Source organism: Octopus bimaculoides, chromosome 10 (genome assembly GCF_046866305.1).
Source record: "Octopus bimaculoides isolate indiv1 chromosome 10, ASM4686630v1, whole genome shotgun sequence".
In the NCBI taxonomy this organism is placed as follows: Eukaryota; Metazoa; Mollusca; class Cephalopoda; order Octopoda; family Octopodidae; genus Octopus; species Octopus bimaculoides.
This window is the reverse complement of record NC_142937.1, coordinates 14,613,885-14,640,000: the sequence shown is the minus strand read 5'-3', so window position 1 is coordinate 14,640,000 and position 26,116 is coordinate 14,613,885. Positions and strand designations below refer to the sequence as shown.

Genomic DNA, 26,116 nt, shown 5'->3' with positions numbered 1-26,116 from the left:
ATTAATGATTTTAAAATCTTAATTTTATTCTCTCATTCCTGGAATTTTTAAGAATTACCATTGACTGTCTCTTTCATATTTCTTTAATATCTACATTTCCTCAAACATCAAATGCTATTTTGATGTGAGATATTTACAATACTTGTATTGATCCACAAGCTGTACTATCGAACCTTTGAATGTAAATACTGGAGACACATAATATCAGTGATACTGAATGGCCTAGTTCTCCTTGCTGTGAAAAAGAGTAACCACATGATTTCAGGTTCAACCTCACTGCATGGCACTTTGGGCAAGTGTCTTAAATGTCTTCTACTATAGTCCTGAGCTGACAGAAGACATGCCAGTGGATTTGGTGGATCAAAATTGAAAGAAACTTGTCATATGCATGAGTGTATGTGTGTATTTATTCATATATATATATCAAATCGTCCAACCCATGCTAGCATGGAAAGCAGACGTTAAACGATGATGATGATGAACGAATGAACGATATATATATATATATATATATAAATTCAATTAGAGGTTAAATTAGTCTCATTGAGGGATGGTATCATCATCCAATGAATTACTGGTTTAATACCTAATATTTGTTGTGAATAATAATATTCATAAAACAATAGATTTATATATAAATCATGGTTTATAGTCATTCAAAAGAAAGTAAAAAAAATGGAGATATAGCATTGAATAAAAATTTATTATTTGCAAAAATCAAATGTGTACATTATCAAGATTTCTTGCATTTTTATCTTTCTTTCATTTCAGATAACCGTAAGTATCATTTTTGGTGTAAATAGTAACTTATGTACTATGTAAGTATAAACTCATTATATCCTTTCCTGATCTTTCAAATATTATGCAAGTTGTAAAATGGCATCCTTGTACTACCACCATCCAAAGTGGAAGCGTCTATGCAATTTACTGACCCACTAAAAATAGCAGTTAAATCTCCCTTAAATTACACCTCCCTTCGCTGAACTGCTAAGTTATTGGGACATAATTACACCAACACTGGTTGCTAACTGGTGGTGAGGGGACAAACACAGACACAAAGATATGCACACACACACACACACACACACACACACACACACACACACACACACACACACACACACACACACACACACACACGTGCGTGCGACAGGCTTCTTTCAGTTTCTGTAGATGAAATTCACTCACAAGGCTTTGGTCTGGCTGAGATTATAGAAGAAAACACTTGGTAAAGGTACCCCCCAGTGGGACTGAACCCAGAACCATGTGGTTGGGAAGCAAGCTTCTTATCACACATCCATGCCTGAACAATTAATGTGATGAATATTATTATATTGTGCATGGCTTGTGGAGAGCCCGTCTCATTCAGTTGTTCTTTAAACATATATTAGTCTGGCACAAAAAGTGCCATGAGTCTAGTAGTTAACAAGATGCAAGATTTGTATAGAGTTACCTTCTCTTAGATGAACAGCTGCTCTGGGTCCACAGGGTTTTCTGTGAGTGACTTTCTTTCAGAGGCAATTTTGTGATGTGCTAATAAACCCATAGCCTCTGAAATGTGCTACTACACCATATCAGAGTAGACCTGGGAACAGTATTGGTAAAAGGGTGGTTTGCACTTCTCAATCCCTGGAACTCCCAAACCAAGGTCCCCAAAACGGGATGCAGTTTAAAGTCATTCTCAGGACTGATATAAAATAGTGATATTTATGTGGTCAATGAAGTAAGTTTCTGGATAATAAGGATTTCCAATTTCTTACCTTTGCCTTTTGTAACAAGAATTATCATCAACTCAAATGATTTTTCTCTTCATTGTGTGTGTAATTTCCATTGGTTAAACATGTTTTGGCTCATTGCATTAGGTATGCTAGATGCTAAACTGTATATGTTTTCATGCAGAAGGAGTTCCTAGGAGTTCTGCTTCAACTGACCAATGATCAAAGGTATTCCAGATGAGACTTTCCAGTCTTTTTTTTAGGCAGAAGTGTATTTCAAAGGATCATGTTATGCCATCTATTCCCTGTACTTTTAGGATGGTAGGATGTGATTTCAAAGAAATTTGGCTGCTATTTCTAGTAGGTCACAAAACTCCATATGGACTTTTTCACTAACTCATAGACAATATCTCATGGTGTATCTCAACACAGTAAATAGTTAAATAACAGTAGCTGCTCTTCTAAAGCAATTCCTTGAAAGGTTTCATACATTTAGCTTCTTCATGTAGAGACTAAGCTATTTCACAAATTGTCAAGTAAATGCACACACACACACACACACACACACACACACACACACACACACACACACACACACACACACACACACTTGGCGGCGAGCTGGCAGAACCGTTAGCACACCGGGCGAAATGCTTAGCGGTATTTCGTCTGCCCGCTACGTTCTGAGTTCAAATTCCGCCGAGGTCGACTTTGCCTTTCATCCTTTCGGGGTCGATTGAATAAGTACCAGTTACGCACTGGGGTCGATATAATCGATTTAATCCATTTGTCTGTCCTTGTTTGTCCCCTCTGTGTGTAGCCCCTTGTGGGTAGTAAATAAATAACACACACACACACAATAGCCTTGTTTACAAACACATTATAATGAATCCATTATAAAACTTTATTTTCATTTTATTTCAGAAACTAGTGAGTATCAGCTTTATTATATCATTATCATCTAATTTTGTAAGTATAACTTATCGTTATCTTTTTCCTAATATTTCTAATATTCTGGAAGTGGCAAGCTGACATCCTTCTAATACCAAACAAAACTACATCGATTTGAATGCTACTAAGTATGTAATTGGTATCTTTACCAGTCTGCTGATATTCAACTATCTTGTATTATATATCAGGGCTTCTGTTCATCTCATGGGATTATGGATCTACACTTGGAAAATCCCTCTCTAAGATGCTGACACAGACAAGGTTATTTTGTGAAAGACCAGCAATTGCCAATGTTTACTAGTCTCTTCTATTCATTCCCCTTGTGTTCTCTGGGAGAAAAGCAAGAATTGATATAGCTTGGTACCATTATTCTTGCAATTCTGCTGTCTGAATACAGAGGTCCAGGACAGCTCCTGCAAGGCTATCTATCCTATATTCTATGAATTCTGCCAATATCAGTCCTGGACTGGTATTGTATTTACAGATTCTAGGAAAGTGAAAAGCAAAGTTGGTGTTGGCAGGAATTGAATCTGCATTGCATAGAACTGTAAAAATTACTGCAAGGCTTTGTATCTAATACCCTAATGACTTTGTCATTTTGTCAAGAGACAGTACTAAAATAATCCTTTTTGCTGAGAGCACAAGGCCTTAAAATTTTGGGAGAGGGGACTAGTCGATTACATCGACCCCAGTGGTACTTAATTTACTGACCCCAAAAGGATGAAAGGCAAAGTTGACCTCAGTGGAATTTGAACTCAGAATGTAACGGCAGATGAAATACCACTAAGCATTTCGCCCAACATGCTAACGATTCTGCCAGCTCACCACTTTAGATAATGATCACACATATATAATGATCACATCTAATACATTACTGTTGCATGCCTAATGATTCAAATCTTGGGTGTTGTTTTAATATTACTGACATAGTTTTAGGACCCCCAACTCAGTGTCACAGCTGTTATATATTTTTTTTATTGTAATGAGTTGTAATGAGTATGAGCTGGGTGTAGGTGCTACCCTCTCTTCCTCCAGTTATCATACCCTAGATATTCCAATGAGTCAAAATTTGGGTTGGGGCTGAGAGTGTGTCCATCTCTGTTTAAGACTACATAGATACCTAAAAGAATTAGGGAAAGCATTTGGACACTAGGGACGGCTGACCGTACTTGTAACACAAAATTTCAATTGAGCATACATAGCATTGATTCCTTAACTCTCTGTATGGTATTTCTTATAATTTTCGTCAATGTATATATATATATATATATATATATATATGTATATATATATATATACTTCAATAATAGGATAAAGCCTTTATAAGAATTTATCAAGTAGTTAGTGTGAAAAAACTTCATAAGGGAAAAAAACCCATCATTTATTCCTATAAATATATTTAATTTATATAAAAGCATTACTATATAATAACATCTCACACTAAGAGGGACTCTAGAAGTCAAACTACTATAATAAACACGTTTGTTATAGTAGTTTGACTTCTAGAGTCCCTCTTAGTGTGAGGCATTATTGTATAGTAATGCCCTTATATAAATTATATATATATATATATATATATTAGGGTGGTGAGCTGGCAGAATGGCTACCATACCAGGCAAAATGCTTAGCAACATTTCATTTATCTTTATGTTCTGCATTCAAATTTGCCAAGGTTAACTTTGCTTTTCATCCTTTTGGTGTTGATAAAATATATACCAGCTGAATGCTGGGGGTTGATGTAATTAACTTACACCCCTTACCCCAAAATTGCTGGCCTTGTGTCAAAATTTGAAACCAATATATATATATATATATATATATATATATATGTATATGTTCATATAATGATATCTCCAGAATGTATTGGTGAGATAAAACATATAATCGTTACCAAAATAGCAAAAAATTCGTTCACAACGGTCTATAGTAGACTTCTTATGGATCAATCTCCTTGGTTATATATCAAAAATTTAAATAAGAGTTTTGACGCTAATATCCATTTATATTAAAGTTTATTACCTATGTCAACATTTCTGTAAATATATATATATATATATATATATATATATATATATATATATATATATATATATATATATATATATGTGTGTGTGTGTGTGTGTGTGTGTGAGTGTGTGTGTGTGTATATTTGCTTCTCTCTATACAATGTGTCTTTTATTACTTTCTGAAGAATGTGACGAAGATAATTATGACTACGCATCAGACAGTTGCACAGGTTGTAGAAAAGAGGTTTGCCACAGTGATAGAACGTACTGTTATGCTAAATCTAAGGAGAACTGCTGTGAATGTAAATACAAGACATCATTCAATGGTACAGCCTGTATTGACAGCAATGACTGCAATTGTCAAGATGAATTCGGTAATATTCGTAAGGTTAGTTCTGTAAATCATCAACTATTTTATATGTAGAGAACAATGCTGGATTAATCATTGTGCAAAATAAGCATGTGCTTAGGGTATCAAGGGAAGTTGGTCACCACAGAAATGATAAATGGTTTACAGCACAAAAGAAATTACTTTAAATTTACTAAAATAATATTTGAAGTGGTTTATATGATCAGAAATACAATTTTGAAGTGTTGTCATAGTGAAGATCTGATCAAAGACTTTGCAATTAAAAAAATGTAGGAGATAACTTTTTAAATATAAATAAAAGGGAAGTATACAAAAATAAACATTATTTCCCATCTTTGTTAGTTTCGTTTCATTTTGAAAACATGAAAATTTATTTTATGGTTTATTATAGTTTATATGCTGGTGTACCAACATTTTTTAAGTGCTCAGGGCCTCTGTGATTCTTAATCTGGCCCTGGTAGGGAAGAATAGATGAGACAAGATAACTGTAAGTTTAAGAGCCTTGAATATAGATCACATGGTTAAGAGTTCAAAATTTACAAGAGCAAAACTTACGTTTGGTTGCCACAATTTGTTGAACTCACACTCATTTATGGTGTCATGGAATTGACTATTTTTTTATGCAAGGAAGAATAGATGAGGCAAGATGACTATGAAATTAAGAAGCTGGAATATGGATGTACTGAACTGAGCACAGTTTGCAGGTGATCTAGCTGTAAAATAATTCCATTCACATTATAATAGCATTGAATAATGAATATAAATTAACAGCATACATACATATATGCATACATACATGCACATATATGTGAAGACCTGTTGGAGCAAGCGAAAGTGAAATCGTGATGGCACCTGTGCCCAGCGTCGCCTTCCTGGCACATGTAAAGACATTTGAGCGAAATCGCTGCCAGTGCCACTGGACTGGCTCCTGTGCAGGTGGCATGTAAAAAACACCATTTTGAGCGTGGCCGTTGCCAGTACTGCCTGACTGGCCTTCGTGCCGGTGGCATGTAAAAGCACCCACTACACACTCTGTGTGGTTGGCGTTAGGAAGGGCATCCAGCTGTAGAAACTCTGCCAAATCAGATTGGAGCCTGGTGTAGCCATCTGGTTCACCAGTCCTCAGTCAAATCGTCCAACCCATGCTAGCATGGAAAGCGGACGTTAAACGACGATGATGATGATGATGATATCTGTTTATCTATTTGTATATGTATCTATCTGTTTATCTCTCCGTCTATACATACACACATGCATACAAACAGGTTATGAAAGGGTTATCGGTTTGAGCTTGAACTAGCAAAACAAAACTTGCATTAACCCTTTAGCATTTAAACTGACCTATCTGGCCCAAATATTCGACCTGTGTTATGTTGAAACTGGGCAGATCTTGCCTCTCACACCTACCCTACTATGTTATTCTAAAATCAAGCAGTCATATCATTAAAATCCTGAAGCTATGAGATAATGTATGATTAATTTAAAGCAATATGAATACATTTGACTGAGTAATCTAAACATTAAAGAATTAAATTACATAAATGCATGTCAGATTGTTTACTATATAATAATAATAATAATAATAATAATAATAATAATAAAAACAATAATAATAATAATGATAATAATAATAATAATAATAATAATAATAATAATAAAAACAATAATGATAATAATGATAATAATAATAATAATAAAAACAATAATAATAATAATAATGATAATAATAATAATAATAATAATAATAATAATAATAATAATAACAATAATAATAATAATAATAAATGTGATGATGGTGCTAAGATTGTGGGTGGCGATGATAATGATGTTTGTGATAATGTGGTGATGATGACCCCTATGTTTTTTTGTTAGCCATATGAATCTTGGAATGATACCACTGATCCAATCTGTGTTCAGTATGCCTGTATTGGAAACAAAATCCAGAAGACCAACCATTCAGACAATTGTCCAGAATTGATTTGCAAACCTGTGAGTATAAACCTATATTTTGTGTGTTTATTTATACATTTTGCAATTGGGTTTATGTCCAGCATTTACTTGCTTTCATTTCCTATTTTTAAGTTCATTACACTCTGTAAAGTGGTTGGCATTAGGAAGGGCATCCGGCTGTAGAAACCAAGCCAAAACAGATGACTGGAACTTGGTGCAGCCCCTGGCCTTGCCCATTCCTGTCAAGCTGTCCAACCCATGCAAGCATGGAAAATGGACATTAAATGTTGATGATCTTGATGATGATTCTGAGAGTGGCTGGGCTGAAGATACATATAGATGGATTTGGTCTTCACATGATCAGTAACAATATGTGTGTGTGTGTGTGTGTGTGTGTGTGTGTGAGAGAGATTCGGTATACATCATTATCATCATTATTTAACATCCATTTTCCATCCTGACATGGGTTGAACAGTTTGACAAGATCTGGTGTGCCCCATGGCTGTGTCGAGTTCCAGTGTCAGTTTTGTGTATGGTTTCTATGGCTTGCATACCCTTCCTAATGTCAACCACCTTACTGTGTGCACTGAGTGCCTTTATTTTGTGGGGTGGTGGGCATTGGTGCTGGTGTGGTTGCTGAGTAACTAGAAAAATAGGAAAAGAACAAAGGAAAATGGAAATGTAAAAAGCTCTCACTACAATGTTGGCATGGAGTATTTGAGAAAGGAAGGTGGCTTTATGCCTGGTGTTGAGAGGCTAAAATATGACTGAAGGGCAAGCACAGATGTCTGGCTATAGAGGAGATACATGTCTACCCTACATTTATATATAGGGGTGGATGGGAATAGTTGGAAGGAAATAAAATAGTGATGGAATGTCTGACAAACGTTCGAGATATACAAAATGGTGAGCAAACAAGAGGATATGGACAGTGGATCATTGGAGGTGAGGGGAGAGGGGATAATTTTATTGGAATGTGAGAGGAAAGTAAATGATGGTTAAAGATAGAAGTAGAGGAGCTTAGTGGTTAGGGATTCGGCTCTTGATCATAAGGCCATGAGTTCGATTCCCAGTGGTGCATTTTGTCCTTGAGCAAGACACTTTATTTCACTTCAGTTCATTCAGCTGGCAAAACTGAGTTGTAACTATAATTCAAAGGACCAGCCTTATCACATTCTGTTTCATACTGAATCTCTCTGAGAACTATGTTAAAGGTATGCATATCTGTGGAGTACTCAGCCACTTGCATTTTAATTTCATGGGCAGGTTGTTCGATTGATCAGATCATCTGGAAGCCCCATTTTCATAAATGACAGATTGCCAGATTGGATTAAGAGGTGAAAGTAGTGAGTGATGAACAAGAGTACCTCGATATACTCATATATAAATAATAAAGTTTGGATATGAGGTTTGAGTAATATGTAATGAGTTCTAATTGTCTTGGAACTAATCATGCTATTTTACATGTGACTCTATGAAGACTTTGTGTAAAATGCCAAACTACATTCTTAACCCTATTTAGTTTCAATAGCCTTATCTAACACTTTTACTGGTTCTATGATGCAACCTTCATGTTTTAAAGGTATCTAAATTTAAAACTTCTCTCAAAAGTTTATGTTAATTTATGTTCTGAACACCAGCTTAATTATGACCAAGTTATTTTATCCTTCAATCATACTTTAGCCTTTCAACATCTGGTATAAAACCACCTTCTCTCTCAGACAAATGAATTGAGCAAACACAAAATATTGGTTTCAAATTTTGGTACAAGGCCAGAAATTTCAGGAGAGAGAGTAAATTGATGACATTGACCCAGTACTCAACTGGTACTTATTTTATCGACCCCAAAAGGATGAAAAGCAAAGTTGACCGTGGGAAGAATTTGAACTCAGGACGTAAAGACCAATGAAATGCTGCAAAACATTTTGACTGATGTGCTAACAATTCTGCCAGCTCACCATCTTAAACAAACAAAATATTTCATCAAATATATTATAGCAAAATAGCTAAATGTTCAACAACTGCCAAAATAAATAACATAACAAATGACTAATTAAGTGGTGAGCTGGCAGAATATTTAGCATGTCAGACAAAATATTTAGTAGCCTCTTCTTCTCGTTTTTTATGTTCTGAGTTCAAATCCTGCTATGGTTAGCTTTGCCTTTTATTCCTTCAGCTGGTGAGTGGTGGCTATGTGGTCAATAAAAGAAAGTATCATTCAAGAAACAAGGGTCAATGTAATCCTCTTGTCCCCTCCCACTGCAACAAACTGGCACTTTGCTCAGGGATAATGTGATTTTAGTCACTTATATGCCATGAAAACTGAATAACTGGCATTTGGAGTCTTAGGGCTCCACAAAAATTTTGAAAAAATGTAATATATTTCATAAAGAGAGAAATTACCATCTTTAAATCTCTGAACGAGAAACATTCAGTAACAGTACTCTAGAGTAAAGATTATTTGCCAACATAATGTGGCAGTCCTGGTTAGGACGAATGTTATTGTTGTTTAGCCCCAGGAAATATTGTCTCCAGCTGGCTATCGACAAACTATCTGTGTCCTTACATTTTTCATCAAGGGAGTTAGTGGGGGCACTAAACGCTCATGTTCAAAAATATAAGGACGCAGACAGTGTGTCAATAGCCAACTAGAGACAATGTTTCCTGGGGCTAAATAACAGTAACATTCATCCTAACCAGGACTACCACATTATGTTGGCAAATAAAATTTACTGTAATATATTTCATCAAAGCAACCAAATATATTCTTTCTTTTTAAGAACATTGGCCTTCTATCTTGACGAAAAACAAATTGTTTTGTTAGTGTACTAATATTTTTCTTTAAATCTAAATGATATTAAAACTGAGTACCTATCTTATTTCTTCAATAATTTAGGGTTTTATTCTTCAAAAAACTGAAGGTGAATGCTGTGAAACATGTACCCTTGTTACAGGTTTGTTTCATTTGATTTGTAATAGTTTTGAATTTTGAGTTATCTTTTAAGTCAGGCACTTTGAAAAATATAATCTACAGGGTGTCCAAAAAGTCTGGGTACATGGAGTAAATAAAATCATAACATAAACAATTAAATATAAGAAATAATATAGAGTCCCCTTGACTTCTTTTTCTGGGGTTTGTTGAAAGAGAAAGTTTACTCAATAAAGATTACAGATTTAAACCCCATGAGAGAACGCATTACCAGTCAGTGTGCTGATATTGATGGCAATGTAGACTTATCTAATCGAGTTCACCTCAATTTTGCAAGGTGCATCAAGTTATGCATTGAAAATGATGGAAATCATTTTGAAAATATTATTTATTAACATTATAATTAAATAAATTTGTTTTGTTTTAAAAGTATGTGTTAATCCCCATGTACCCAGACTTTGTGGACACCCTGTAGTATAGTATTTTTGTACAATTAATTTAATTTAGCTTGGTTTTAATGAAATTTGTCTCTGAGGTATTTAGCAATTAAGTAATTATTTAAATTTTTAAAGTACTTTGTAATCTACTTTAGATGACAGTTAATTAGTTCAGGGCTGGCTCAAGGTACCGACAACTTGGGCAGTCGCCCAGGGTGCCATGTGCTAGGGGGTGCCAAGGAGGGCATGACGAAGACAAGGAAATTTCCATAATTGTCAGCTTGTACATGCTGAAGTTCAGCTTACCCAGGGCACTAGCAACCCTAGGGTTGGCCCTGATTAGAGTGACAGGAGTACTGTATGGTTTCATAAAACTTACCTTTCAGGGTTTTCTATATACAAGCAATTGTGAAGGGACATGACTTAGTGGTTAGGGTATTTAGTTGAGGATCATAAGATCATGGGCTCAATTCCTGGTAGTGTGTTGTGTCCTTTAGCAAGACACTTTATTTCACGTTGCTCCAGTCCACTCAGCTGTAGAAATGAGTAATTAACTGTGTTTCAAAGAGTCAGCCTTGTCACATGCTGAACCTTCTTCCTAAGAACAACGTTAAGGTTATATGTGTCTGTGGAGTGATCAGCCACTTGCATGTTAATTTTATGAGCAAGCTCTTCCGTTAATTGGATCAACTGGAACTCTCATCATCATAATTGACGGAGTACTAGTTAATTAGTTAGTTAGATTCATGATGTCTTATATTTTATCATAATCATCACCATCACCATTTAACATCCATTGTCCATGCTGGCATGAGTTGAACAGTTTGACCAGGGCTGATTTGGTATGATTTCTTTGGCTAGATGCCCTCCTTAACACCAATCACTCCAAGAGTTTAATGGGGTGCTTTTACATGCCACCAACATGGGTGCCATTTGTGTGACATCAGTATCTGTCACAATTACGATTTTGCTTGGCTTGATGGGTCTTCTTCTCAAGACAATTGCGATTTCACTTGTTTTATGTATATTCTATGTTATGTTGCATTCATCGTTGCTGTTCTTTCAAAAGAACAGCTATGATGAAACACCTGCCTGAGACAGCTGAGAAGAGCTCAATGTGGCCATGAGCAAAGGGAAATTATTGCCTAAGCTGGAAAGGAATGCTGCAAGCTGCTAAACATAGCTGGAAGGAAAACCAGTTTGAAAGATTCACAATGCAAGTTCTTGCAGTGGCCTTTGTGACTAGGTGATTTACATCACTGTTCGGGGATGTAAGACCACCTGAAGGTTCTTTGTTCAGTCCCTACTAAAGGTGACATTTCAAAAACTGCTGGAGGACACCTAGAAGTTATAACACTCTTAAGGCCTTGTTTTCTTGGAATGTCAGCAACTAACAGGCTGAAATATTTGCTTGACAGGAGTTCTTCCTTTGAGGATTTATCTTGTTATTCGCTTGCCTGTTTCTTTTCTTATACTATTCATGAATGTATTCATTTGTTTGTTCATTCATTCTTCATTTTATGTCTGTTTTTCCACCCTAGCATGAGTTAGATGAATACTTATAAATAAAATATCATGTTACCTCTGTGTCTATGTGTGTGTGCACATGTATATGCACTACAGGCTTCTATATAGCTTCTGTCAATCAGTTCCCTAATTCTATTTGCGATCCAGGCTACAGTAGAAAACACTTGACACGATGAGATAGAACTCAGTACTATATGGTTATGAAACAAATTTTGTATCTATGTAACCATGCTTGTTCCTGATTGTGTGTGAGTGTGCATATACATGTGTGTGTGTGTGTGTGTGTGTGTGTATAGACAGGTAGATAGATGGGGAGATACATACATACTAATTGGTGGTAATTATTTTATACATTCTTTTATAAACTGAATTATGTTTTCATTTTTGCAGCTTCAACTGAATTTCCCTTAACTACAACAATTGGAGGTAAGGGCCTTAAAACCTTTCTTAATTGGTGTCTCTACTAATTCTGTTCTCAATTTGTTCTTATAAACACTTTATAACCTTACACCATGTACTATAAAGCTGCATTTCTCTCTACTTTTGTCTCTCTCTCTCTACTTTTGTCTCTCTCTCTCTACTTTTGTCTCTCTCTCTCTACTTTTGTCTCTCTCTCTCTACTTTTGTCTCTCTCTCTCTACTTTTGTCTCTCTCTCTCTACTTTTGTCTCTCTCTCTCTACTTTTGTCTCTCTCTCTCTACTTTTGTCTCTCTCTCTCTACTTTTGTCTCTCTCTCTCTACTTTTGTCTCTCTCTCTCTCACACTTGAAGGTATCTTATTCTTGCAAGTTACATAGCAACCTCACTACTGCTGGTGCAATGAAAAGAGCATCCAGTGCACTCTGTAAAGTGCTTGGCATTAAGAAGGGAACTCATACGCAGAAACCATGCCAAAGTAAACATTGAAATATAGCACAGTCCACTGATCTAGTGGATCCTGTCAAACTGGCCAGTCTATGTCAGCATGGGGGATGGACATTAAAATATTGTGATGGTAATGGAGACACACTGGCTCATTGTTTCATTTTCTTCCTGAGGAAATTTACATAGGGCACTCTAAGGAAATTTGAACATATTAGAAGACATTCAATAATTTTACACTGCTGTCAATGTTTATAGAAACTAACTATACCTCTTTGAGATATCTATTGGCAAAAGGTTACATATTTCCCAGTTGGTTTTTAGTGTCTTTTAAAACATACTAATACAAACTGTTATGTTTTTTTTCTGCTTGCAAAAAGCAATGAACGACCAGCTAGAGCAGACTTAATCCATTACAACATCACCTGATACCTTGGGTGCTTTTTGAAGAGTCCACTTTGTTGTAAATACTTGGGCAAAGACTCCTGTATGAGGATACTTCCCATCAATCTCAAAGGCTCTGAAAAGGGTCATGGGCACTGCTCTTAATCTTGATTAAATGATAGTAAAAGGAACCTGTAGAACTGCCAAGACTCATAAGTAGACAATGTAATATCTTATTCACTGAACTGTCTTATTACCCCAACTCTGTCTCTGCCTGTCTGTCTCTGCCTGTCTGTCTCTGCCTGTCTGTCTCTGCCTGTCTGTCTCTGTCTGTCTGTCTCTGCCTGTCTGTCTCTGCCTGTCTGTCTCTGCCTGTCTGTCTCTGCCTGTCTGTCTCTGCCTGTCTGTCTCTGCCTGTCTGTCTCTGCCTGTCTGTCTCTGCCTGTCTGTCTCTGTCTGTCTCTGTCTGTCTGTCTGTCTGTCTGTCTGTCTCTCTCTCTCTCTCTTTCTCTCTTTCTCTCTCTCTCTCTCTCTCTCTCTCTCTCTCTCTCTCTCTCTCTCTCTCTCTCTCTCTCTCTCTCTCTCTCTCCTTTGTGTATCCTATTTTCTTGTATGTGTTTTATATAATCTAAATCTAATTTGTGAATTCATATGCTTTTCAGAATGTCCTAGCAAGTGTTACTGTGACTTGGAAACTTGTGACAGTGACTGCTCTGTATCTTTGGACTGTAACAAGGCCTGTAGTTGTAAAGAAGGATATACATTCCAGAATGGTGCTTGTATTAGTAAACCTCCGCACTGTACAAGTGAGTTAATGCTGTTTTCAAATTTTAATATCAATGAACGTAAACATCCCTCTTTAGTACGGATAAAACTTCTAATGTTATATTATATTAAAAGACATTGAGCTGGTAGATTTGGTACTCCATTGGACAAAATGCTTTGTGGCATTTCTTCTAGTTCATTAGGTTTTGAATTCAAATTCTATCAAGATTGACTTTACTTTCCATCATTTTAGAGTCATTAGAATAAGTACCAATTGATCACTGGTACCAATGTAATAGTCTTTCTCCTTCCCTAAAATTGCTGCCAAAATTTGAAACCAGAATTATATAATATTGACTTCTAACTGGGGATACACATGATAAATATATACATATGCTGTTATTCTTGTCTTGAAATGATCTATTTTTACCTATTTACTCATACACAACATTTCAATAAGACTGATCTTGGATTTTCATTTCGTGTTGTATCTTATTTCTGATGACATATAATGACCAGAGATCAAACTAACCAAATTGTCATGTAACTGTAAATTATAATCGTATTATTAACCACTAATCTCAGATATTTAGGTATTTCATTGTCTGGCATTCATCTTATGTTTGTCAGGAAGAATAAAAGTTGACATTGGCTGGATTTAAAAGCAGAATGCAAAGGAATTCAACAAAACACTGCATAAAATTTTGTTGATCTATATGTGCGTGTGTGTGTGTATACAGAGTGACTCAACGGCTGAGAGTTTTGTACATTGACACTTATCAAACACATGAAACTTATTGACACATGAATCTCTTGGCCCTTGAGTCACTCTCTTGCTTCTGCTAAATATTGATAAAATTATACATATACTCCCAACTACATGGTTACAGGGTCAGTCCCACTGGATGGTACCTTGGGCAAGTGTCTTCTAATATAGCTGATCAAAGTCTTATGAGTGGATTTTGGTAGATGGAAACTGAAAGAAGCCTGTTGTTTGTATATATATATATATATATATATATATATATATATATATATATATAAACAGAGAGAGAGAGAGAGAGTGCAGTGAATAAACTATTGTCTAAATTACTCAAAAATGAAAATAACACTGACATCTCATTTTAGTAGATAAATTTACCAAAATTACATAAAAATATCTTGAAATACTAAAGAGTAAATTTATTCAATAAAATCGCCATTGACTTCAACCATAGCCTCCAGATGACTTCGGATGGTCTCCTTGTTTAAGTTAGTGAATGTTGCCATAATTCTTGCCTTTAGTTCATCTTTGGTGTTACAAGGAGTTTTGTTGGTCTCTCACTCAACTGTGCCCCACATATAATAATCAAGGGGGTTGCAGTCTGGGGAGTTAGGTGGCCATATATGAAGGGTGATGTGGTTGCAGAAATTGTCTGACAGCCATGACTGGGTTCTCCTGCTTGTGTGGCATGGTGCTGAGTCCTTTTACCAGACACAGGGTCTACCAGCAGCCATCCACTTGACCCATGGCAGCACTATTTCCTCCAGGTACTTGATGTAGACCTCTGTGTTGAGTCTGAGGTTGTGTGGGAAGATGAATGGAGGCATAACATCACCATCACAAGTGACACTCCAAACCCCATGATGTTGACTGGATGTTTGATTTTTATCATTCTTGGTACATGTCTTCAGATTGCACTGTACTCAGATTGACACCCAAACACTCTGAAATGTTCATATTGGAGGTTCTGGTGTAAATGCCAAATAGTACAATATGTCGTTTCCAAGTTTCTGGCAGAGTGAATTGCGTCATAGTGTTGTTTTTCTCACAGATGGTGCCCAACTGACCCTACATCGTGTAGTTGACAAAATCAAGAACAAACAATGTACATGCACAAAATTAAAAATATAAAGTGGTGACAATTTACCCATCGCACCCTGTATATATGTGGTGTGTGTGTGTGTGTGTGTATGTGTGTGTTTCAGTCTGTGTTTCTTCCTCATCACCACTCATCAACCGATCTTGGTGTGCTTACATCTTAGCAGTTCAGCAAAACAGACTGGTAAATAAGTATCAAGCTTTAATAAAATATAAGTCCTGGAGTTGATTTGCTTGGCTAAAGCATGACTGCTGTCAAATGATTATATAAGATTATATAATGTACTTAGAATATTTATTCATATTATAAACCGTATCGCCATGTGATAAATTTAATTTTGGTATTAGAAGGAATGATATTAAGACATTTTGACAATAACATACCTTAAACATTTATCTAAGGAAATGATATTATACAAAATTAATAATAAATTCCAATGTATTTGTTATATAATTCATATTTAACAATTCCAACAAATGTAACTCAGTCTATTTTAAAAAGTATCTTGCTTTGAATTAAAACTTTAAAACTTGTATGTGTATATTTATTATTTTTTTAAGTGTTCAAAAATATTTAAACATAGAGGTGTACAAGAATATTAATTTTTGTTTTTAATATTAATGCTTCTCCAAATTTATTAGTTTAATTAGCTATCATGCTATGTCCTTAAACTGTTTTTTAATTAGTCAAAATTTAACTTTAGTAAGTAAAATGTTTATTAATTTGATTTCAATTCTATAAATATTGAAATCCAATTCTAATCACATTTAAAACTTTGTGACTTTCAGCAATAATGACGACAACTTTAGCTTCAACTGAAACAACACCAACATTACGTAAGATATCACAATATTTCTTGAATTTAAAAAATATTTTTCCTCTATTTTCTTGCAATAGATACTGAGGACGAGTGAATTTAAGAGAAAGAAAAAAATGCTTTTTGGTATTTATAAAGGCTGAATGAATCCAATAAATGCATTTCTAGGAAGTTACATTTCTGTGGTGATGCTTCCTTTAGTTTTGTTTGCTCAATTGTTATCTATTTAAACATTTTCATTTGCATTAAAAATATCTAAGTATTATTTGAGCAGCAAAATCAACAATTGTTGTTGTATCACCAGTATCACCTGCTTTCATTGGGCTGAAACTATCTGTATTTGCATAAAAAAAAGCTACTTACTAACATAAAATATACTTTGTAGGGACAAATATGAGGTATGTATCTTCAATATTACCTGTGATTGCATCCACTTATAGGTGTGACATAAAACCTAAATCTAATACTACCATCATTTTGCAGGATATTTAACATCTACGTACATTCTTTCTCATTCTTATACATATATATATATATATATATATATATATATATATATATATATATATATATGGTTAGCTGAGTTAGAGGTTAAAATAACCATCTAAGGGATAGAAGTATCCATTACACTACCGGTATATTACCTATGTTTAACCATGGGAATATAATGCTCATAAATTATAGATAAAGACAAAGATAAACATGGGTTTATCAAGAATCAAAATTTAAAGAAAACAGAAAATTGAGAAATATTGATGAACAACAAATTGACTTACATCAATTATTATTTATTATCTATTTTATTATTTGTAATAAATAATAATTGATGTAAGTCAATTGTTGTTCATCAATATTTCTCCATTTTCCATTTTCTTTAAATTTATATATATATATATATATATATATATATAGAGAGAGAGAGATAGATAGAGAGAGAGAGAGATATAGATAGATAGATAGATAGATAGATAGCTAGAGAGAGAGAGAGAGTTTATAGGTCCAAGATAGAATCAGCAAAAAAATGTAACTGCCATGACCCAGAAGCTTGCCCACTTAACTAGACATGTATGATAAACTTTGTCATATATGAGGCAGAAGTAACAACAAAGCTTCAAGATAACTTAATTGAAAAGAAGTACATCAGTTTATGCAAAGGCAGTTTCAGAAAACATTATACAAGCCACCTATCTTGTTTTCGACAAAAGTAATGCACCTAAGTTGGATAGCCATATATGGAATTTGAAGACCAACTCCACACTACATACACACAAATAGAGAATTGCAGAGAAATCTAAGCCATATTTTAATGGATCTTAAAAATACAACTAAGAAATGCATAGCAGAAAGATCTCATATTCTTCTTTGATCCAAGAATTTCAAAAACACAACTTCATTCCAGATGTGAAATTTTTAGCAGGTGCAAACACATGGACAGGTTTCTTTTGTTGAATTCGAGGACACCACCTGCTCTGGACTGAGTTGCGGTCTTGCAGACTTTGACATATTTTCTATTATTTTGTTGTATACCAGCTGTATTAATTGTGGCTTCTGCAATCATAGAGGATGGGGATTTTAGCTTTTTTTTGCTTTTGTTTCTTTCTTATTGTTTCATTTTTTGCATCAACCTTCTCGTTTTTATCATGTTTTTTGTTATTTTCTCTCTGTCTTGCATCCTAATTTTTAAACTATATTTAATGCATAAACAGAGCAAAAAAGAAATACATCTTTTTTTAAAAAATATTTTGACAGCTTGTGAGTTAATTGATGGTTTGAAAAGCCCAATATACATCCCAGATCGTCATATTACTGCAACACCTCTTAGTCACATGGATACAGCCGTAAATATTCGACCAGACAAAGAAGGCTGGAGAGTACCGGTACCTTCTGATCAGGAACCACAACCATCAATAACCATCAAATTGACGAATAACCCTCAAGGTGTTCCACTCTCAGAAATTATTGTCAAAGGAAACGTGAGAAGCTACATTATACAGATGAAGTTTGCAGATGATTTTGCATTTGAGTCATTGGGTTCATATATCAATGGAAAAACACATTATAAGACAAATGAACTTTTAAATGTCACAGAAATTCGTATTCTATTGGAATCAGCGAAACCTTTGGACATTGATGTCTACCCCGAAGAATTTGATGTCAAAGTTTCTATACTTGGATGCTTTACACCAGGTAAATGTTTTAAGTTTTGAATATCAATAATGTGTTCGTTTGTTTTCATTCTCAAGCTTTCAAAATTTGTAAATAGGGGCTCAAATGGCTCATGGTTAAAGAGATTGATTTGCAACCACACACTTTTGAGTTCAGCCCCTTCAGTTCCATTGCATGGCACCTTGGTCAAGTTCCCTCTATTATAGCTCCAGGCTAATCAATGCCCTGTGAGTGAATTTGGTTCATAGAAACTGAAAGAAGCCCATTGTGTGTAGTGTGTGCATGTGTGTATTTATATATGTGTAGGTGTGTGTTTGTGTTTATATATATATTTATATGTGAGTGTATGTATATATACTTGTGTGTGAGTGTGTGTATATATATTTATGTCTGTGTGTGAGTGTATGTGTATATATTTTATGTGTGTCTGTGTGCACTCCATGAATTATTTCAAATATTCTTTTTTCCAGAATTCACCACACCCATTGTTACAGCTACCACTCCTACTACATCACGTAAGCTGTCTTCTCCTTTATTCATATCTTGGTTATTTTCTTCGACTGAATCTAATTGTTTAGCCTCAGGTTAGCAGACCTATGATTAAAGACGTTGCAGCTGTGATCTCCTGTCTTGTTTTTTTATGTCTAGGACATTGTAAAATATGAGTCCTCCTTTGTTTTATTAAAGAGAATTGGATGTGATTTGAAGAAATTTTGTTAATCTTATTAGTAGGTTAAGTAACCACATAGTAGCTCCCTCATTAGTTCATCTTCTATTGGATGTTTGCAACGGTAACATTTGCATATGACTATTTTTATAATTAACATATTTACTAATTAAGTTTGTTACTATAAAGAATTCATCATCATCATCATCATTGTTTAACGTCCGCTTTCCATGCTAGCATGGGTTGGACAATTTGACTGAGGACTGGTGAGCCAGATGGCTGCACCAGGCTCCAATCTGATTTGGCAGTGTTTCTACAGCTGGATGCCCTTCCTAACGCCAACCACTCAGAGAGTGTAGTGGGTGCTTTTACGTGCCACCGGCACGAAGGCCAGTCAGGCAGTACTGGCAACGGCCATGCTCAAAATGGTGTATTTTACGAGTCACCTGCACAGGAGCCAGTCCAGCGGCACTGGCAACGATCTCGCTTGAATGTCTTTACACTTATGTAGATATAATAAATGAAAAGACACATTAATCTTGTAGGCAGAAATTGGAATATTGTTAACATAATATAGGTCTTACTGATGTCTGAAAATGTCTGACAGTTCTAATTATTGCAAACAAATTAAGCTGTGATGACATAAAAACTTGGTAAATCTGTCCTTAATGTACCATACTGTTTGACCACATTGTTGTTGTGGTCATCCATATTATGATAGGTCCATTTATAGTTGATCATCAGACATCTTTTTATTGAAAATAGTTGGCAGCTATTTTCAGGAAGTTATTGCTTCTGTCAAGAACCTCTGAATACTCTCTTAAACCGAGATTGCTTAATATTTTGTTGCTATTTAAGGTGGTGAGCTAGCAGAATGGTTACCATGCTGGGCAAAATGCTTAGAAGATTCCATCCACCTTTAGTTCTGAGTTCAAATGCTGCTGAGGTTGACTTTGCCTGTCATCCTTTTGGATTCGATAAAACTAATATCAGTTGAATCCTGGGGTCGATCTAATTGACTTAACCCCCCACCCCCCAAATTGCTGGCTTTGTGCCAAAATTTGAAATCAATATTTTGTTGTTGTCTAACATCAAGTCAGTTCTTACTGCGAAGACCTTTGATGAAATTTGTTCCAATTTTTTATTTAACCATTAAACGCTTATTTTATTTAAAAATTAAATATCTCCTCTTATTGTTTTATATATGGCACTGTGTGATTTGAAGAATATCTGGGTGCTATTTTTCACAGGTTTCCTTCATTGGGTTTCCTCAATATTTTTTTTTACTGAACTTTGTCCTGTTATAATCAGACATTTATGTAAAGACCTAAAAATAAAACAGAACTGTCATTACTCTAATGTCTTTGCATGATGATAGATAAATCTCTCTTTGTATAAGATGTCAACCTGTTACAGGCCATATTACTAGATTACCTGCTTTTCAGTTATCACTTCCTAACAGAACGGTAAGTTGAGATGTGTAGGACAAAGTGTTTTATTTTTCTAGAAGCAAACTGAATGACATACAAATGATTTGAAATCTCAAACAAGGAGATTTTGATCTTACAATTTTGTCAAAACATGAGAGCTGGTATTACTGTTGAAATTGATGCAGTTAAATGTATCTATGCAATGTGGAATGTATTGTTTAGAATGCCTGTTTTGTCTGTTGCAGGCAGAGAGGAAGTTTGCATGAGTTGAGGTTATGTAGTAAGAAAACTCAGAAACATGTGCTGTGCAGGTGAAAACAACATAATCAGAGTGATGAGAGAAAGAAAGACAGATGTTTATGGAGGGTGTAGGCACAGGAGGTCAGCAAAGGTATAAACTGCTGTAGTAGCAATACCAGAAACAGAGAGAGGAGATATCATGTCTGTGAATGATTGTAATGTGTTGATGAGTATGTATTACAATTCTATATCTCTGAGATGAGGAATTTATTATGTACTCTGCTTACATAATAAGCAATGTACATAATAAGTATCTCATCTCAGTAATATAGAATTGTATTATCCAATTAATATGGAGCTGATATAAGACATCAATGGAAATTTATAAGCTTTAAAATAACTCTGTCCCTGCCTACAGGCATAGCATTGTGGATAAAAGCATTTACTAAATGTAGTGCAGTCACCTAAAGGTTCTGAATTCAATCCCAGGCAAGGTACATAGGTGAATTACATGACACCTGAACAGGACTGAAGTATTTTGTGGCCCTGAGAAGGAATCTTAGTCATTGAAATTCAGTGCTTGCAATATTATGTTATGTGCTGTTATCAAAAAAGGTTACTGGAAATGGTGAGAGATAGTGTTTTAGAATTGGGGGCAATTTTTGTTCTTTTGTGGAGTGAAGGACAAAATGTTTCCTTGATATGTGTTTGTGACTGGGTTTTTGTAATGTTGACCAAAACTTTATTGTCGTGTCTCTAGTGAAGAAGATTCTTGAGCTCTCTATTCATACAAACTTTTTGCAAGCAGTGCTTGTGTGTGGATGATTCCTGTAGAATGTTAAGGATCTGGTAAGGGTTGTGTTATCTACATAGGTGTTTGAATTGTTAACGGCTCCCTTATATATTTAAGGGTGAAAGAATATGGAACACATAACCAGACTTTGCTATATAGCAGAATCTAGGAAGGCATGGAGTCTTGGCATACATTGCAATGGAGTATTCTAAAAATGCAATATCTGCTCCAAAAGGCAGGAATACAGATTAAAAACCAACAGTAGATAATGGAGCAAGGATGTTTCTTTGTCAGATATGACTGAAAGTTTTGCTGATATCACCTGCAAAACTATTTCTTTCACTAAGATTCTTAATAGTGGGAAACCATTGAAGTAGATTATAGAACAGGCAAACCTGAGCTAATGAGGTGATCTACTACATTATCGCATAACATGACAGAAATAGCAACCAAATCTTCCCTTGTATCTCACTTTCTTTGAGTTGGAAAGACAGAGAGAAAAGTGAAGGAATCGATCCCCAAGAATACTTATAGGGAGAGCAAAAGACTTTGAACTGATATCTGAACAAAGTTATTTTATGTGAAATAGTCATATTATACTCAACCAGGATATGAAACTGAAAATCTTTTTTGTTTCTAAAGCATGCTCACATACTTACAAACACATGCGTACGCACGCACACACACACACACACACACACACACACACACACACACACACATAAGCACATGCATACACATACACAGAATGGCTAAAAGCAAGAGAAAAATGGATAAAATAGAAATTTTCTACATTATTTGAATCCATCCATACATCCAATTTATATGCATATACACATGACTGTTTCTGTATCATTCTGTGCGTATATATATAAAATGTATACATGTATGTATTAATGGTATATTTGTCTATTCTAGCTTTTACCACCTTATCTTCTACCTCAACATCCACTTTGGTACCAACAACAACAACACCTCCAGTAATTACAACTCAAGGTATGGCATGTTATATTTAATTTGAATCCAAATATATACTTTTTATACTTCATAAAAGATTACAAAAATTGTAATTTTTAATTTGCTAAATTTCAGTTTGTTTTTAAGTGGAAACATTTATTAATGTTAAGACCTGGGCTGAGGTGGTGAGGCAAGACCTTCGAACATTGGGCCTCACCGAGGCGATGACTACTGACCGAGACCTTTGGAAATGTGCTGTGTGTGAGAAGACCCGGCAAGCCAAGTGAGATCGTTGCCAGGGCCACTGGACTGGCTCTTGTGCGGGTGGCACATAAGATGTACCATCCTGAGCATGACTGTTGCCAGTACCGCCTGACTGGCCTGGTAGGGTTTTCGAGCGAGATCATTGCCAGTGCCCCTGGACTGGCTCTTGTGCGGGTGGCACATAAAAGACACCATTTCGAGCGTGGCCGTTTTCGTGCGGGTGACACGTAAAAGCACCCACTACACTCTCTGAGTGGTTGGCGTTAGGAAGGGCATCCAGCTGTAGAAACTCTGCCAAATTAGATTGGAGCCTGGTGTTGCCATCCGGTTTCACCAGTCCTCAGTCAAATCGTCCAACCCATGCTAGCATGGAAAGCGGACGTTAAACGATGATGATGATGATGATGATGAGATTTTAGAGTTTAAAATGAGTTCTACGTGTGTTTGTGCATGCCTGTATGCACATACACACACACACACACATATACACACGCGCGCGTGCGCACACACACTCAGAATGTGTTATGCAAGCAGCAGTCATCCATTATCTGAAACAGCTGTAAAGATAACACCTAATTGCACCATCTAACTACTTTCCATGTGAATACATTCCTACCATTTATTGTTTATCTGTCTTTTCTGCTTATATGTATGTATGTATGTATGTATGTATGTATGTATGTATGTATGTCTGTATCCTTTAATTTCATGTATACATAATATACAACACTAGAGAGAGAAAAAAAAGGCATAGTGATGGGGTCCCCCTGATACAGGAGGACCTTTAGGGATAATTGAAGAACCCCACCATCCAAGATCATCCTGAATACCGAGGACGAGTACCCTCTCCAACTCCTTTCCTCTGACTCACATGTCTACACTGAGAGTGGTATCATCCACTCTTGCCATTTTTGCAACTTTCACTCACCCTTTCATAAATTCACTCGAAGACAGCACCTCCCTCTCCACCCTCACTTTCGTTTTCAAGTGAAACTTGAAAATGTCAATGAGGGTTTTACCAAAGAGGAATTTTTCAGTCCTCATTCCTTTCAGCCTTGTAATAATAATAATAATAATAATAATAATAATAATAATAATAATAATAATGATGATAATAATGATACAGAGAATTAAACTGTTTTTGATGTAATATTGCAAGTAAGGTGGTGAGTGAGCAGAATCGTTAGCATGTCGGGCAAAGTGCTTAGCCGCATTTCGTCCATCTTTATGTTCTGAGTTCAAATTCTGCCGATGTCGACTTTACCTTTTATCCTTTTGAGGTTGATAAAATAAGTACTAGTTGAACACTGGGAGTCGATGTAATCGACTCAACTCCTTCTCCCAAAATTGCTGGCCTTGTGCCAAAATTTGAAACCATGTAATATTATTTCATGTACGCTTCTATTATTTACAGTGCCATGTGTTGTTACTGATGGAATGGAGCAGCCTGTACTTATCCCTGACAGTGCCATTACTGGATTTCCAGTTTTCGAAGGACACAAAATCACCAATGTTCGGCCTGGTCGACCAGGATGGTTGGTTCCAGTTCCAATCAGTGAAGAGAAACCAACTCTCCTTGTAACTCTTACAAATAGCTCAGCTGGCGTGACACTAGTCGAAGTGATTTTGAGAGGAAATGTTCAAACTTTCTCTGTCAGTACATGGGATGAAACAACACAGACATACAAACTCTTAGCTACAGATATCACAGAAAGTCTTCTACTAAAGAATGAAATAAAAGCTCAAAAGTTAAAGATTGTTCTTGAGTCTCCAGAGCCAATGGTTACAATTTATCAAGTCTGGCTCTCTATTAAGGCTTGCTTCCCAGGTAATTGTGTTTTTCTTTCTATTTATTTCTCTGAAAGAAAATATAAAGAAGGCTAATATTTTTCATGCTTGTTATATCTTATCATGTTATCATAATTGAGATACATTTTGAAAACATTAACAGTACATAGGCGCAGGAGTGGCTGTGTGGTAAGTAGCTTGCTTACCAACCACATGGTTCCGGGTTCAGTCCCACTGCATGGCACCTTGGGCAAGTGTCTTCTACTATAGCTTCGGGCCGACCAAAGCCTTGTGAGTGGATTTGGTAGGCAGAAACTGAAAGAAGCCCATCGTATATATGTATATATATATATATGTGTATGTATGTGTATGTTTGTGCGTCTGTGTTTGTCCCCCCCCCCCAACATCGCTTGACAACCGATGCTGTGGTGTCTTTATGTCCCTGTAACTCAGCAGTTCGGCAAAAGAGATCGATAGAATAAGTACTAGGCTTCCAAAGAATAAGTCATGGGGTCGATTTGCTCGACTAAAGGCGGTGCTCCAGCATGGCCGCAGTCAAATGACTGAAACAAGTAAAAGAAAGAGTAAAAGAGTAGTAAATTGTAGTAGAATTTTTACAGTTGGATGCAGCATCATGTGAAAAGCATCTGTGCCACCTGAAAAGCACCCACACCCATGCTGGCACCACATAAAAAGGACCCAACACACTCTGTAAAGTGGTTAGCATTAGGAAGGGCATCCAGCTGTAGAAACCATGCTGAAACAGATGACTGGAGCCTGGTGCAGCCCTCCAGCTTTGCCAGCTCCTGTCAAACAATCTAACCTGCGCCAGCATGGAAAACAGATGTTAAGTGATGATAAGTGATGTTAAGTGATGATAAGTGATGTTAAGTGATGATAAGTGATGTTAAGTGATGATAATGATGCATTATGTATGCAGGCAAAAGGTTTCCAAGACTGAGATAGATTCAGAAAAAGAGCTCACAATACCTCTAATGAGCTGCTGTAGTTTCTGCATGGGACACAACATCTCCAATGCTTATTTCACCTGTAGTGTAGCAAAGTTCTGATACAACCTGATCTAGAATATCATTGCTGTATAATTTATTGGAGAAGTTCACAAGTTATACACTCAGTCATACGTTTGCACAGATGTGTATTCTCGATCATCATCATTTACTTTTCATTTTTTTTTGTTCCATTATAGATTTTTGGAAGAATTCAGGTACAAATACAGT

General features: G+C 35.8%; 1 protein-coding gene across 1 annotated transcript in view; it reads left to right on the top strand.

Moving 5' to 3' along the window:
- Window positions 1-26,116, top strand: part of LOC106875009 (uncharacterized) — a 149,036-nt gene that overhangs the window by 58,128 nt on the left and 64,792 nt on the right. The window contains exons 34-45 of the mRNA XM_089359092.1: window positions 772-777; window positions 2,640-2,645; window positions 4,858-5,060; window positions 6,915-7,031; window positions 9,889-9,946; window positions 12,276-12,311; window positions 13,792-13,935; window positions 16,545-16,592; window positions 18,323-18,760; window positions 19,210-19,254; window positions 22,788-22,865; window positions 24,505-24,918. Coding sequence (XP_089215218.1) covers window positions 772-777; window positions 2,640-2,645; window positions 4,858-5,060; window positions 6,915-7,031; window positions 9,889-9,946; window positions 12,276-12,311; window positions 13,792-13,935; window positions 16,545-16,592; window positions 18,323-18,760; window positions 19,210-19,254; window positions 22,788-22,865; window positions 24,505-24,918 — 1,593 coding nt within the window. The remainder of the gene's footprint in view (window positions 1-771; window positions 778-2,639; window positions 2,646-4,857; window positions 5,061-6,914; window positions 7,032-9,888; window positions 9,947-12,275; window positions 12,312-13,791; window positions 13,936-16,544; window positions 16,593-18,322; window positions 18,761-19,209; window positions 19,255-22,787; window positions 22,866-24,504; window positions 24,919-26,116) is intronic.